The sequence below is a fragment of the Galdieria sulphuraria genome (assembly GCF_000341285.1).
Source record: "Galdieria sulphuraria unplaced genomic scaffold scaf_60, whole genome shotgun sequence".
Lineage (NCBI taxonomy): Eukaryota > Rhodophyta > Bangiophyceae > Galdieriales > Galdieriaceae > Galdieria > Galdieria sulphuraria.
In genome coordinates this window covers 1-13,682 of record NW_005178415.1, presented here as the reverse complement: position 1 = coordinate 13,682, position 13,682 = coordinate 1, and the positions used below count along the sequence as shown (strand labels likewise).

At 38.3% G+C, this 13,682-nt stretch overlaps 9 protein-coding genes across 9 annotated transcripts; 5 read left to right on the top strand and 4 right to left on the bottom strand.

The window, feature by feature from the left end:
- Position 1: 1 nt before the first annotated feature.
- Gasu_56780 (uncharacterized protein) lies at positions 2-2,052 on the bottom strand. The gene is made up of 6 exons (XM_005703132.1): positions 1,931-2,052; positions 1,785-1,877; positions 1,611-1,732; positions 496-1,543; positions 284-445; positions 2-225 (listed from the first exon to the last, which is right to left on the bottom strand). The coding sequence occupies exons 1-6, from the start codon at positions 1,964-1,966 to the stop codon at positions 40-42; spliced, it is 1,647 nt and encodes a 548-aa protein (XP_005703189.1). The 5' UTR covers positions 1,967-2,052; the 3' UTR covers positions 2-39.
- A 190-nt stretch (positions 2,053-2,242) lies between these two features.
- Positions 2,243-3,557, top strand: Gasu_56770 (uncharacterized protein). Its single transcript, XM_005703131.1, has one exon. It carries the CDS (start codon positions 2,349-2,351, stop codon positions 3,417-3,419), a length of 1,071 nt encoding a protein of 356 aa, XP_005703188.1. The 5' UTR covers positions 2,243-2,348; the 3' UTR covers positions 3,420-3,557.
- A 4-nt stretch (positions 3,558-3,561) lies between these two features.
- Positions 3,562-4,662, bottom strand: Gasu_56760 (uncharacterized protein). The gene is made up of 5 exons (XM_005703130.1): positions 4,599-4,662; positions 4,160-4,541; positions 3,939-4,111; positions 3,777-3,882; positions 3,562-3,731 (listed from the first exon to the last, which is right to left on the bottom strand). Exons 1-5 carry the CDS (start codon positions 4,646-4,648, stop codon positions 3,687-3,689), a joined length of 756 nt encoding a protein of 251 aa, XP_005703187.1. The 5' UTR covers positions 4,649-4,662; the 3' UTR covers positions 3,562-3,686.
- A 30-nt stretch (positions 4,663-4,692) lies between these two features.
- Gasu_56750 (uncharacterized protein) lies at positions 4,693-5,722 on the bottom strand. Its single transcript, XM_005703129.1, has 5 exons — positions 5,366-5,722; positions 5,184-5,318; positions 4,991-5,133; positions 4,822-4,943; positions 4,693-4,764 (listed from the first exon to the last, which is right to left on the bottom strand). The coding sequence occupies exons 1-5, from the start codon at positions 5,589-5,591 to the stop codon at positions 4,737-4,739; spliced, it is 654 nt and encodes a 217-aa protein (XP_005703186.1). The 5' UTR covers positions 5,592-5,722; the 3' UTR covers positions 4,693-4,736.
- An 800-nt stretch (positions 5,723-6,522) lies between these two features.
- Positions 6,523-7,967, top strand: Gasu_56740 (1-alkyl-2-acetylglycerophosphocholine esterase). The gene is made up of 2 exons (XM_005703128.1): positions 6,523-7,115; positions 7,168-7,967. Exons 1-2 carry the CDS (start codon positions 6,525-6,527, stop codon positions 7,936-7,938), a joined length of 1,362 nt encoding a protein of 453 aa, XP_005703185.1. The 5' UTR covers positions 6,523-6,524; the 3' UTR covers positions 7,939-7,967.
- Positions 7,968-7,975: 8 nt separating this feature from the next.
- On the bottom strand, positions 7,976-9,452 carry Gasu_56730 (1,2-diacylglycerol 3-beta-galactosyltransferase). Its single transcript, XM_005703127.1, has 3 exons — positions 9,425-9,452; positions 9,118-9,375; positions 7,976-9,078 (listed from the first exon to the last, which is right to left on the bottom strand). Exons 1-3 carry the CDS (start codon positions 9,446-9,448, stop codon positions 8,017-8,019), a joined length of 1,344 nt encoding a protein of 447 aa, XP_005703184.1. The 5' UTR covers positions 9,449-9,452; the 3' UTR covers positions 7,976-8,016.
- Positions 9,453-9,462: 10 nt separating this feature from the next.
- Positions 9,463-11,128, top strand: Gasu_56720 (uncharacterized protein). The gene is made up of 3 exons (XM_005703126.1): positions 9,463-9,643; positions 9,696-9,779; positions 9,833-11,128. The coding sequence occupies exons 1-3, from the start codon at positions 9,545-9,547 to the stop codon at positions 11,006-11,008; spliced, it is 1,359 nt and encodes a 452-aa protein (XP_005703183.1). The 5' UTR covers positions 9,463-9,544; the 3' UTR covers positions 11,009-11,128.
- Positions 11,129-11,462: 334 nt separating this feature from the next.
- Positions 11,463-13,313, top strand: Gasu_56710 (5'-AMP-activated protein kinase, regulatory beta subunit). The gene is made up of 4 exons (XM_005703125.1): positions 11,463-11,848; positions 11,897-12,080; positions 12,132-12,166; positions 12,215-13,313. The coding sequence occupies exons 1-4, from the start codon at positions 11,467-11,469 to the stop codon at positions 12,637-12,639; spliced, it is 1,026 nt and encodes a 341-aa protein (XP_005703182.1). The 5' UTR covers positions 11,463-11,466; the 3' UTR covers positions 12,640-13,313.
- A 59-nt stretch (positions 13,314-13,372) lies between these two features.
- On the top strand, positions 13,373-13,682 carry Gasu_56700 (syntaxin; the record flags this gene model as incomplete). The annotated part of the gene is made up of 1 exon (XM_005703124.2): positions 13,373-13,682. A coding segment is annotated over exon 1 (283 nt), but the record flags the coding sequence as incomplete, so codon positions are not given.

The window sequence follows — 13,682 nt, the reverse complement described above, 5'->3', positions numbered from 1 at the left end:
GTGGAACACTTCAACTAGTGTCAGTACTCAATGTTTGTTTTATTTAGTACGAGTTGGAAAATTTCGTAAAGTAGACAATGTTTGGTCAAGATATCTTTCCAAGTTTTCCAGCTCTCGGGAATGAAGTGCTTCATCTTTCAATAGTTGAGCGACGTTTTCTTCAACTTGGTCACTTTTAGTGACTTTCACTTGTCTCCTTGCCCGGGCCTTTGAATGTTTCGTTCGCTAATACAAACAAATATGACTATACTTTCTTAAAACTCCAAGACAACTGTAAACTTACCGCATCATCATCATGCTGCTGCTTTGGATGACCATTTTTGGCAGTTTGAACGGATGATGAAACTTGCCTATGACTTCCGGAATGGCTCTGCACACATTTCCCAGAATAGGTCATAGGAATGGACGTAGTTTCTTTATGCGTATACTTTAGATGTTTGGAACCCTAAGCAAAAAGATTGTTTGTAAACATCATAAATGGTTCTCATAGTATACCTTTGTTGGCTGGACCGACTCTATTTTTTGGTAACGTTGTTGTGTATTCAATGACCCACTAGAAATGGAGCCGTGATATTTTTCATTTCCTGTATGACTAGAATATTCCTCTCTTACATACTTTTCTTCACTTGGCTCATAACATTCCTCTTCCCATATTAGAGGAGAATGATGATCTGACTGAAAGGCACTGCACCTGTTTTGAGTCAACACTTTTTGTGAAAGAGAATGGATCATCTGAATAAGCTCATCAAGACAGTTTTCAACTTGCATGAATTCTTCCTTGTTCTTTCGTAATTTTTCTATATACTGGTCTCTCTGATTCTGCATTTCCAAAAAGGTGACTTGTAACTTGTCCAACTGTTCCTCCAAGTAATGTATTTTATCTTCTGTTTGTTGAGAATGAAGATAACAATCTTGATGCTGATTTTGTAGTTGGTAATGTTCCTCTTGTAATATCCTAAATGAATCATACGTTTCTTGCAGTTGTTGAACAACTTCTTCATGTTCTTCCTTTAATTCTTGATAGGCTCGAAACCAACTGGAGTTGTTTTCATCACGATGCTGCAAACTTTGATCGTTCAAGAAAGACCAGACTTGATCCATCTTTGACTCCAATTGGCACAATGCTTTGTGATCATTCCCTCTCTTATATAATTTTTTCAATAACTGAGCTGTATTCTTTAGCTCTGACGATATCTCTTGAAACCATTTTAGATAGGCAGCATTGTTGTAATGAGGTTCCGCAGTAATGGATTGTATGTTGCTTTCAGTTCCTTTTCTGTGGTTAACTTGACGCATTTTGAGAGATTCATTGCTAACTTGTTCGCCTGATCTGCTATAGTTGCTTCGATTGATTGCCATCTGAACTTGCACTGGCAGTCTTGGATTTGAATTTTTGGAGGATTGAAGTTGCTCATCCTCATTTTGATCCTTTTTAAGCCTTCTTTTAGTTTCTAAAGTGTTGGTTTTTTCAGTTGAAGTTTGTTGCATCTCACTCAGTAGCAGTCTTGCCCGTTGCAATTTACTTTTTGCCTCTTCAAGCATCCTATGTAAACATCAAAGCAAAAAGTTATTGGCATGAGATTCTCAATCACGTACAGAACGCAACTCACCTTTCTGTTTTTGATGTTGTCGTATTTGATACTTCCATATGACAAATGGAATTTTCATTGGTTTCTACAGTCAAAGGATCTTTTGTCTCTGATAGAAGAATGTCCATTTCACTTTGAAGTTCCTATTGTCGACTCTCAAAAGGAAGTTTTATGAAATTGGTTACTTTTGCATACCTTGGAAGATATAGGAGAATAAACTTGATTGTATTGCTGTTCTTGTTGTTTGGTTTTCCGCAATAGTCGTTTAAGGTTTTGAATTTCCATCAACTAGATACCGTATGAGCATGATACCTTGCTAAAGAGTATATTGATAGCGATACCTCAGAATCTAATGATGTTTCAGACTGTTGGTCCATATGGCACTCAACCGTTTACTACTCGTCCTTGAAAATGACAAGTTGTTGACACCTAATCACTCCACATGCGTTGGGGAATGCTTTGACTTGCCGAGCTAGTCCGATGACGTGTCTTTTGAATCGAACCCATGGATAATTCTTGTACAATGATAGTCAAAAAGCGACAACACTGCGTAAGTTTTTTGTCATATGCTATATAGAGCAGTATTTTGATAGTTTTTAGATGAATTGTTTCTTGTCAAAGTTGATATATGTCGTCTTCTCTAAGGTAATAATCATTTCCAGACCTTTTATCAATTTGGAGAATTGTACAACTGGGGACCGTTATTACTGAGTGGTCACCAAAGTGGAGTCATCTCAGTTAGTTACTGCTATAAATAAGATGGTAAAGAAGTCTTCAAGTCACGGTAGCTCACCTGTCAACTCACCAACAAAAGAACCCCACATAGAAGACAAGCCTTTGTCAAAGGAGAGCCCAGGAAACAACGCCACGAACGCCGAGGCTCCACCAAGCCCTGGGAGGATACGACGCTCCTTGGAAGTCGCTACACAGTTATGTTCCTCAAATGCTGCCGTTCTGAGGGAACGACACCCTCAAATTGCGGCAGGAATGGACAGTGTAGGTAGCCGAACTAGAGAAGTACTGCACCAACTAGTTCCAGAAACTTGGAGTCCTTCCAAATTGGGCGCCACAGTAGACAACTGGGTTGGTGACCTTCGCATCAAGTCGGCTACGAAAAAATCTTGGGATGTTACCACAGAATTGTTAGAGAAAGAAGTTGAACCAGTCGTGAAACACTTGGAACTATCTGTCGAAAGTTTGGGTGGCAGCATTGGCCGACTAGTAACGTCTTTTCTCATCATCGTGAATGCTTTGTTCAAGGTCACTTCCCAAGTAGCTGATTGCTTGTGGCAACCATTATGTTCTCAAACAAGTTCACCTTGTTCTTCAACGACACAGTGGGAACACTCCTGGAGTTCTGTAGGTTCCTCCGTGCAAGATGTTCCCGTTTGGAGAAAAGTTGTGAGCTATATTGTACAAGTTGCAATTCTTTTTATCGCATTGCCGTTGGCTTTTGTCCGCTTTATTCGTTATCGCCTTGTGTTTTTAGATTCGAATTTTATGCGTTTTAATATTGTCTCTTTGACCAGTTTGAATACGAAGATGAAGACAGTAGCCAGTGAATGGTTCTTGTTTCTGCAAGAATTGTTTGCATTTTTTCATTTTATGTTTGGTTGTTTCGCTGTCTATGTCTTTGAAATAATGAAAGACTACCGAGGACCAGGTTCCACTCTAATTCAGTCTATTCCGAAACTATTGCCAAAGTCGTTACAGTCGTATATTGTAGAAGATACGGACGGTCAGGATTCTTCAAGGGAAGGCGATTACAATGCGGAACTTGCTACGCGTGAACCGCAACAAGCTATTCGCCGTCCAAATTGTACATCTTGATGTATCATGGACTTTGATATGTAGAAATCTTCTCAGTGTAGTATTTTGTTGTATTCTTAGTTAAAGTCTTAGTATGAGTTAATAAACATGTTTGAACGTTGTCGCTATCTTTGAAGTGTAGATGGAAGGTTTCTTGTTGAAGAATCGGCGTTGGAATGAGCAGTGAGCCATCATAACAAAGTCTTTACAAAACAGACATGATAATATCCAAAAATTCGTATATAGAAAATATACAAACTTTCAATTCTATGCAATTATAACAAAGCACTATGTCATATTTGTCTTTCGTCTTGTTGGCAACAGACGACGATCCTTGAGAGCATTAAGTAATCGCCTTACTGACAAGAAAAGACTTACTTTGGAAGCTTGCTTCTTTCTCCTTTTCTCTATATACTCTTTTAATTTTCCCGACTTTTTGAGAGCTTCATATTTGTCTTTCATACTTTCCTCATTTGCCTTACGTCTATTCTCCACAGTTAACAAAACAAAAACACATCTATCCAAACAGACGCTACATACTGGGAAATAAATATTCGCTTTCCACTGCTTTGACGCAACTTGGACTCCTTTCTTCTATTGTTTGTTTCTTTGAGAACCCGATTACGCAACTTTTTTAGGCGTGATAGTTCTATTTTCAAAGAATTCAGCTCCATCGGATCCTTTGTTGACTCCAATCGACTTTCCAGTTGTTTCTAAATGAACAAGTTACCCTTGTCAGGGGCATCGAAGAAATCAATTACCTGTTCTTCATCTATCCAATCACTTAAAAAGCCGTATGATTTATTAAAGTGATGTCTTTCATATTTCCCACAAAGGGATTCAAAACGAGGGTCGAAACCTTTCTTTCGTTGACTATAAGAAGCCTTTTCAAAGCCTCCGATAGGTCTTTTCGTTGGTGCTTCTACGGGCCTATTTTTAGCAGACTTTTTCTTCCAACTTGTGCTGCCTTGTGCTTTACTAGTCTCGTTATGTTGTTGCAGCCTTTGTAACTGAACACCTAAGGGAAGGTTGGCCATTGCCATCGACGGACACAAAATCTTCCACAATACCAATAAACAATGGATGATGGAAAGAATAGGAATTGTGTTTATCGCAAGTCTTTTGAAACAACAACAACAAAAACTTTAGCAACTCATCATCAGCATAATTACGATAATGTGACTTGTAGTAAGTGCTTACTTGAGTTGTGCATTCCAAAAGTCTCTTATATGAGTTAATGATGGAGACATTCAAATAGTGCCAAGTAGAAAGGCTAGTTATCTAACAGAAGAGTTTCCCAAAAATACTTTTTATACCATTTTGCCAAAGTTTCTGAGTTCAACGCCAACTACCCCAATCAAGATACCTAAAACATTTAGTTGAACTTTTGCAAATCCGATTCTCTCTGCAATTCTCCTCCTACCTCAAAATGCCACGAATTTTCAGTTGACTTTGTGCGCGAACAGCTTCGTCGCTCAAAAAGAAATAATAACCATAAAGGCTAAGAACTACAGAAACGTTAACAAACCAAAGAAGGAAGGTATCCTAATATTTCTATTATAATTCACTTTGAAATCTTATTCTACACCAACTTTGTTGACGAACGGAATCACAACGTTAGCAACAGGACAAGCTAAGAAGGCTACATTTAAAGCGTTCTTTTCTGCCATATTCGGTTTTCGGGCTCGCAAAGAAGGAATAGTGAATAACCAGACCATCCAAAATCCCAACGCACCTAACAAAAGGCAATGCATAAGACTCTTGTTCACAAGGAGATAATCATACGGAACACAAGAGGTACTTCTTGAACAAAAGGAAACTTATTGGCTGCTAAAAGTCCTCCAACAGAAAGAGAGACAATTGCTTGAACTACGAATAAACTTCTCAACCCACTTGTCATAACAGAACGTTTCTCTAGCTCTATCATTTCTGTGTTAGATAGATGGAGTCTTCTCCTTTTAACTTACCAATATTTCTCTCTAGTTTCTCAAGCCTTAACTGCATTTCTTTCCTGTTATGTTTATCCAAAGTTTGCTCAAACTGCTCCAACAGCTCTTTGTATTGACGCTGCAGAGAAGCCAGTTTCGCTGGATTCAAAAGTTCCTCCGTACTCGCGGTGCTTTGTTCTTTATTCATTTCCAAGCATGACTTGCATTGTTTTGTAATATTTCGTCTCTCAGTCATGGTATGCATTCTGAAAGTTGTACAAGTTGCTCTGAAAAACTTTCTGTGAGTGGACCCTAAAACTTGACATTGAAAGGCACAGAAATTTCTGATCATTTGAAAATGAAAATGTTGAATAAAGCTGTTTTCGCTTAGAGTTTGTGTCTTGTGCTAAGTTTTTTACGTCCACTAAAAGTGTATTGAATGACTAGACTGCAATATATTATTCAAGTTTCGATTATTATTCTCTGTCACTAAATCAATACCACAGTCCTAAGAGTTGTAAGTCTTCTTCTGAGCTGCAAATATGTTGAAGCATACTTTCAAACCATTGAAGCAGAAAGCACTTTTGCTACTATTTGCCAACCCAAAGTTTGAGTTATTTTTCGAGTATGGATGTTTACCTATGCTTATTGTGGAAGTTGTTTGTTTTGATTGTACCATCTCATATGAGTTTGCTCAAGGGGAACACAAAAGGAGGAGCTTTCAAAGGTTTTCATCCAAGTTCAATATGTCTCAGTTAAAGGACTATGAGTCGTTTCTATATAAAATGCAGTGCACAATTGTAGTATTTGAAAATATGTACAGAGCCAACAAATGAATTGTCAAAAAGTTTACTATGAATCAACAGAATACGTTCCAATAAGCTCCCAAAACATCGATAAAGATTTCCTTCGCTACACTGCAATCAATCGGAAGAACCACTTTTCAATCCTTCCGGAAAATAGCCTTAACTACGTCTATGACCTAACAAGTTTTGACAAAGTGAGACTCCCAGAAAAGTTCCCATAAAGAGAAACTCACAAACGGCGTAGCACGAATAATAGCAAAGTAGGCTGCTAAGGTTACTGCGTTTATTTCTAATACCTTTTTGAGTTCATCCTTGTTAGGTTGTACGCCGAACAACGCGTCTGCCGAATTCATGAAATTCGAAAAGAAATTTCAGTTTATAGCAAACACTCGATGAAAGTCTCGTGGATTTTCACAGTGCTTATTGCAGCACCTCTTTTGGCTATTTTTATACAATTTTGGCTATACGATCGACTACCCTCACCTTCAGGAAGGTACACAGTAGGTACTACAGATATTCTTATATACAGACCAAGTGGAGCTTGGAAATTTGTGAACTGCACCCAAGCCAATGTTTGTGTCTTTGGAGGCGGTCCTTATATTGCACCTGAGATAGATAAGGGACTTCCAATAGATATATCTCCACCAAAGAAACTTATGGTGCAAGTATTTTATCCATCGAAAGAGAAAGAGCAAACAACTCATTTCATAACAAAATGGTTGTCAGTGACACAAGATAGCAAACGAGCTTCCATCCTTCCAGATGTTTCTTTTTTGAAATGGTATCAAAGATATCCACATCCTTTGGTAAAGGCAACTGTCCAACTGTTTGGTGCTCGACCAGCCTATGCGTTTTTGTTGTCCATAGCCAGTTGGATGAAAAGTCCGATGTTGTCAGATGTTCCTTTAGCCCACTCGACTGAACCTTGGCCTGTTGTATTATTTAGTCATGGACTCTTTGCAAACAGATTAAGTTATTCAGTGGTATGTATGGAAGCACAATGTCTTTGAAATCGATGAACCTATTTCTTTCTAGCTATGTGCGGAAATGGCGTCTCATGGATATATCGTTGTCTCAGTGGATCATACCGATGGTTCAGTTCCTTTAGTATACTTTAAGGATGGAGATGTTCTCTTTTATCGAAAGTTAACTCAAGAAGAACGTGAAACACCAGCAGTATCCCAAACTATACGTATCTTGCAAGCTCATCGTCGAGTTGTAGACCTTCAAGTAGCATTAGCCTCATTGAAAGTATTAAACGAAGAATCCAAAAATCTCGTGAATCTTCCAACTCATCTTGACTTTAGAGGCAAAATAAATCTAAAGGAAGTGACAGTTATGGGTCATTCTTTTGGAGGCGCAACTAGCCTTATTGCTTGCTATTTAGAGAAGAGATTCAGTAAGTGCTTAGCTCTCGATCCATGGATGGAAGCAGTTCCAGATGAATTGAGCAATAGCTTTTCTCAGTTGAATGCGTCAGTTGTTTGCATACATACGGAAAAATTTCAAACAGAGACTTCTTTGAAAAAAGTTGCAGTTATTTTGAAGCAAAGTCAACAAAGTGGATATTTTGCAGCTCATTGGAAACTGAAAGGCGCTTCACATGAAGCTCAGGCTGACTATTCAATTTTGTTGCCTCATCATGTGCAGAGAATATTGAATATGAGCATAAGTGAGATGCCTCCCAAGTTGGTTCATGAGTTGGATAATCAAATCGCTCTCCAATTTCTAAAGGATCCTCAAAGTCTAAATGGAATGATAGAGAATCAGTCCTTGAGTCGTTATGTACAAGCATTACCATTCTAAAGGAATACTTGTTGTGCTTCTTTTTTTTTATAAAAGTCAATGGCAGAGACAATTTCTTATTTACAAAAATATTTAAAGTTACTTGGCATAAGTTTCCAACTCTTTCAAAACTTCAAATACTGCTCTATTCTCTCCTAAACTTTCCATGTTGTGTTTCCACATTAAGATTTGTTCTTTCGTTATATTCAAAAGTTGATCAAAAAATACAATCTTTCTACCTATTCCATGTTTAACCACCCAATTGGCGACTTCTTCTTCTTGCTCCATTAATTGATTATTCAAGGTTAAGATAATTAATGGAACTTTCATGACGCAAGATTCTGCTACTACTCCTGGACCAGGTTTTGTAATAATAATATCACTGATACGCATATATTCAGCTACTTGTTTAGTGTATCCCAACAAAAACAAGTTCTCTCTATAAAATGCTGGGCCTTGACACTTGAGTCTACTCAATTCTTGATAAAGGCGAGAGTTGCCACCACAAATACATATAACGTTCAAAACACCCAACTGGTGACTACAAGTTGCAGAAAAGCAAGAAATAATTTGTTGAGTAGTATAATAAGGGGGATAAGCACCAATCAGTATTAAGATGGTTAGTCTCTCTTCTGTTGAATGATTCACATTACTACCCAACAGTTTCCTTCTTAAATATGGAATATCCACATTGCTGCTTTTGTAGAAACGTGGATGTACAACCATACCACTGATGGGCTTCAAGTGCGAGACATCGTATCCTTGACGTATGGCTTGCTGGATGGAAGTCACCGTTCCGCAGAGAACCTTTTGGCGTTTGTCTTGTAACCAAGGATGAGCAGCCGTATTAGTAAAGTCTGTCATGACAGTTATATGTTGAGAATCTGGCAACGAGTTTATGATAGCGCTATTCAAAAAGGGAACAAACGAAACAACCAAATCTGGTTTAGGCAAACGCTTCCATCGACCTTTCAAACGAGTAGAAAAAACAGGATCCAACAAAGGTCTAAATACTTTGGCAACTGAATAGAGGGCGCCAACAAAGGGTAAAAGATCCCATTCCAATGCAATATTATATAAAGCGCCACTGAGAGAAATTCCTGCCAACTCTGTTACATCCCAAAGAAAGCAATGCCACTCAGGATGCCTTTCCTTTGCAAACTATTTGCCAATGACAAAACCCAACAAGAATTAGCATACCTTTATCAAGTCGAACAGTGCTTGTGCACTTGCAAGGTGACCTCCACCACCAGAACCGTAAAGAAGAAACACACAAAAAGGTTTGTAGACCTGCGCAAGATTTTTCCAGTTTTCCTTGACTTTCCTTTGAGCTTCATTATCGCAACTACCTAAAGATGGAAAGAAAAGAATGCCACTACTTCCATGACAGATATCATCCAGTTGTTCCTTAAACTCTGGTTCTATAGTTGCGCGATGTTCAAGAACACTCAAAGAATACTATTCGAATATTAACCACACAACTCAGTAACTTGAAGACAGATAATACCTCTTTATGTACTGTAGCAGACATGTCAAAGCACTCCAGAAACTATGATGACGCATTACCTACCTTCCTTAGTAGGAATCCACATTGGCCGTTGTTCTGGAATCCCAAAGTCTTCCTCAGATGACGAGCCAATCTAGTGTTCGTGACATGTTGCGAAAAGAAGAGGTTAGAACGGCTTTGTGGAATACAGTGTTACCAACAACCAGAGAAGTAGACCCGGTTTGTGACTTTAGCTTCCAATTGAACAACACAAGTTGAGTAGCTTACGTAGGTCTTATGGGATTCAGTAGTCGAGCTGGTAGAAGAGAAGATTCTGGCATATTTAAAAGAGTGTCCTAGACAACAAGCAAAGAAAGTGAGTTCTTATAGTTTTCTGTTGGTTGGATTTGGCCAGTTGAATGAGAATAGGAAGAGTTGGAAGTCAACGTTGGAGAAAAGGAAGGCCCTCCAGCGAGTTTTGACCAAGTTATCAGTTATTTGATTGACACAAAAGTTCTGATTCCAGTGGGAGTTTTCCAACTGGAAAAAGTTGCTGTTCGAGAGACTTGTACTAATTTCGTTCAATCTGTCTTATCTAGTACAGTTAACTATTCATTCGGGTTGCTCAAACAAACCTGCAAACCTGTTTTGAGATGGTGGACAGATTGGGGAGACGATGCAGCTTCTACTGTATTGACGCACAAGTGCTTATTAGAAGTTCTCGTCAACAAGCTATGGTGCTTTGTAGAAGAGCAGCGAGAAACTCATATTGGTGGGCGTTTTCTGGTGCAAGAATTGTGTTCCGTTTTCTCGGGTGATGAGGTTTTATGTCACCGTTCATTGTATGCTTTGGTTCAACAAGGAAAAGCAGTTGTGTATGAAGTAGAAAAAGATGTTTTTGGAGTAAAGTTTGGACCTGATCTATCTATTAAAGAGTTTGATAAGAATATTTTTTCATTGATACTTCAAATTACACGACTCGAAAGACATATTGACAGCTTGAACCTGAAATTGTCGAAAGTAGAGGAAAGTTTAAGTACCTGTGCAAAGAGAATGAGTAGTTTGAAGCGAAAGTCCTCAGGGAGTCAAAGTTACATGGATGAAAAAAGGAAAGGAATTCAACTGCTTCGTATTCGCAAATTTTTAGAAAGTAGTATCGATAGAAGCTATCAGCAACTGAGTAATTTGAATGAAATATTGTATTCGTCTGAGGCAACAGAGCTATCACAACAAGCGGCACAAGTGCTAAAGCTTGGAAGAGATGCTATGAATTCCTTAAAAGAAGACCAAGGTTTGGATATGAAAGAAGTAGATGATGTCTTATTAGATCTTCAAGAGCATATGGAAGACCAACAAGAAATAGATGATATACTTGCTGGTTCTATCATGACGAATTCTGATGAAATGACAAGTGAGTTGGAAGAGGATTTGAATGTATTGGAAGCGTCTATAGAAGAGAAGGAAACGCGGCAGCAAAGAGAAGCTTCTGAATCTCCCAAAGTCAATGTCGCGAAAACCATTACGTTGCCAACTTTTCAAAGGGAAGATGTAAAAGAAGAGAAGGAAAATCGACCATTCAGTTATATGTTACCCTCACATTCCTAAGAAAAGTATTTTAGAATATCGTAATTTGTATAGTTGCTTATTCCTTTTCTCAAAAGAGTCAAGGCTTCTTGTCACGACTCTGATGAACAAAATTTACCAAGTAAACGACAGTTTTTATTATTTCATTTCGTTTATCGACAATGGAAAGGGCATCACTTGGATGCTCTAAGAATTGTTGCTTCTTTATCCAGTCAGTTGTTCAATAGATTTTGTTTGTCTTTCATAAAATGGAAGGCAATGGCATATTTTCTCGTAGGATGAAGTGAAAATGAAAGCTCCAACCAATAGCCCTTCCAACTTGAAACTGGAATGATAATTGTTATGAACGCAGCCAAGTAAGAGATTGGTGGAATTGTTGGATTATGATTATCAGTTAGAGTGAAAAACAAAAGCGAGAAGAAGCCGCCTTCAAACAAATATTTACATAATATATATAGATATATATATACATAATATAAATGGGTTCAAATCACTCACGACAGTCTCAGGATGTTCCGAAATCTTTTCAGACCGCGGACTCTGTTAGTGATGCTTCCAAGGTTGCATCAGTCCTGGAATCTTCCCTTGAAAAGTCATCCCTTGAGAAATTGAGTCGTTTTAGCAACAGCTTGAAAGAAGTGGAAGAGTCTTCTGGGCGTCAGTTCTCTTATGACACAAAGCCAATACCAATCAGCCGCCCATTAGGTGACTCGTCCACTGTGGTCTTGACTGATGAGGAGGCCAAGAGTCCAAGAATATCGCCACCCTCACCAAACCTAACGCCTAGAAATTTTCTTGGTTCTCGAAAAGGAAAGCTTATGATGTCTGGCAAGGCAGGGGAAGAAGAGAGCGACGACGACGGTTTGTTTTTCACTTATCGTATTGTAAGTTGATTAACATTGTTTATAGAACTTGCTGGTACCATTCCCACAGCCTTTGATTGGAGACACGGAGGAATGCAAGTATTCATTATGGGCGCCTTTGATAATTGGCAAGCAATGTATCCTCTGCGCCGTTCGGGAAACAACTTTTACACTCTTTTAAATTTGGAACCAGGCGTCTATCAGTACAAATATTACGTAGATAATGAATGGTATGCAACAACTTACTATTTGTTGCGACAGTATTGAAAGATATTATGTAGGAGACACGCACCAGAACTTCCAACGGCTCTAGATGGTAAGCAGTTGGCCACTGAATGTACTGGTATTAACTATTGTTTGCAAGGAATGGGAAATCTAAACAACATTGTTCAAGTCAACAACTTTAAGAGCGAATTTCAGGATGACGACGTAATGTTAGAAGCTTACCAAAAAGGAATGGCAGAGATTGCCTTTTTGCGAGAAAATGAAAGTAACACTCCTGTGGATTCTTACGGTGAAGAATGGCCGGACTTTCAGAGTTTTTCGAGAGAACCTCCACCTTGCCCTCCTCAACTCTCAGATAGTTGTTGTGTTCTTAACTGCAAGACGGATTCATTTTTAAGTGCAGGTGAAGAGCCGTCAGAGTTAAAGAGACCCCTAACTGTAACTGTAAATCATTTATATCGAAGTACTGAAACACCAGAGTGCAATGTTCAGTTTCGGTGCTATATGTCAACATTTCGGTATCAGACAAAGTTTGTAACTGTTGTTTTGTATAAGAAAGCGTGATATTCTCTCTCCAAGTGTCGTAGAAGCTGGCAATGTTTCATTTTTGGCAGAACTCAAAATGGTCTTATTTGAAATTATATCTCAGCCATTTCATGCAGCAATAAGATATTTGTCACTCAGGTTTTGCCTGTTTAAATTTTTCCTGTTGTGAGAAGTAGAATCTCTTTCTCGTTTGATTGGCTGAAGAGAGTAGATGCTTAACATTTGAAACTTCTGAGGAGGCCGAATGTGACTGAGGCTTTTATTAATTTACATAACGTTTTCACAAGACCAGTACACTTTAAACTCAAGACCGTTGAACAAGGCTGTCTGTATCATTTCCTGGGAGGAAATTTGTAGTGTTTTAAGGAAGTTTGCTTAAACTTTTCGTATATAAATTTATCTATCTAATATTATCCTAAATGGCTTACAACATTTGTGTTGTTTTGTTGATCGTTTCATTTCCTTTACTCCTTTTCCAATAGTTGTCATTTGGTAGAAAATCTTCCTTTTTGAGCAAAATTTCTTTGTAAGAGTCGAGAATCGTTTGAGAAATACTTTCAAGTTCCCGTTTTTAAACTTACACGGGCTATACATAATATATGCGTACACATTGATAAATAGGAAGGGCTCCATAGGCTCCTAAGCATTCTCTTTTTTTGTAAAAGGCAACGATTAAACTGAAAGCTCTGAACATATTGCTATTCACTAAACCAACTTTCAGTTATTTGGACAACTTTCCTAAAAATTCATTTCTAATTTGGATTTGCGGGTTTCTCTTATGTCTTCACAAAACAGTGCTCTCAAAAATGTCAGTGTTTCGGAAATTCGGAAGAACGTTTCAGATGCAGAAGGAGAGAGTGCCTTGAGTGAACTGTCGACAACCATCTCTAATATCGCTTCTTACAACCAGAAATTGCGACTGTTGTTGAAGAGGGCTACTACTAGTCAACCTTCTTCAAGAAGAACTCTCATAAAGCAGCTTCAAACTTTGAAGGAACAATGTTTGGAAAGTGTTTTGAAAGCAGAAGAGCTTTTGAAGACTTTTTCTATTACGGAAGATC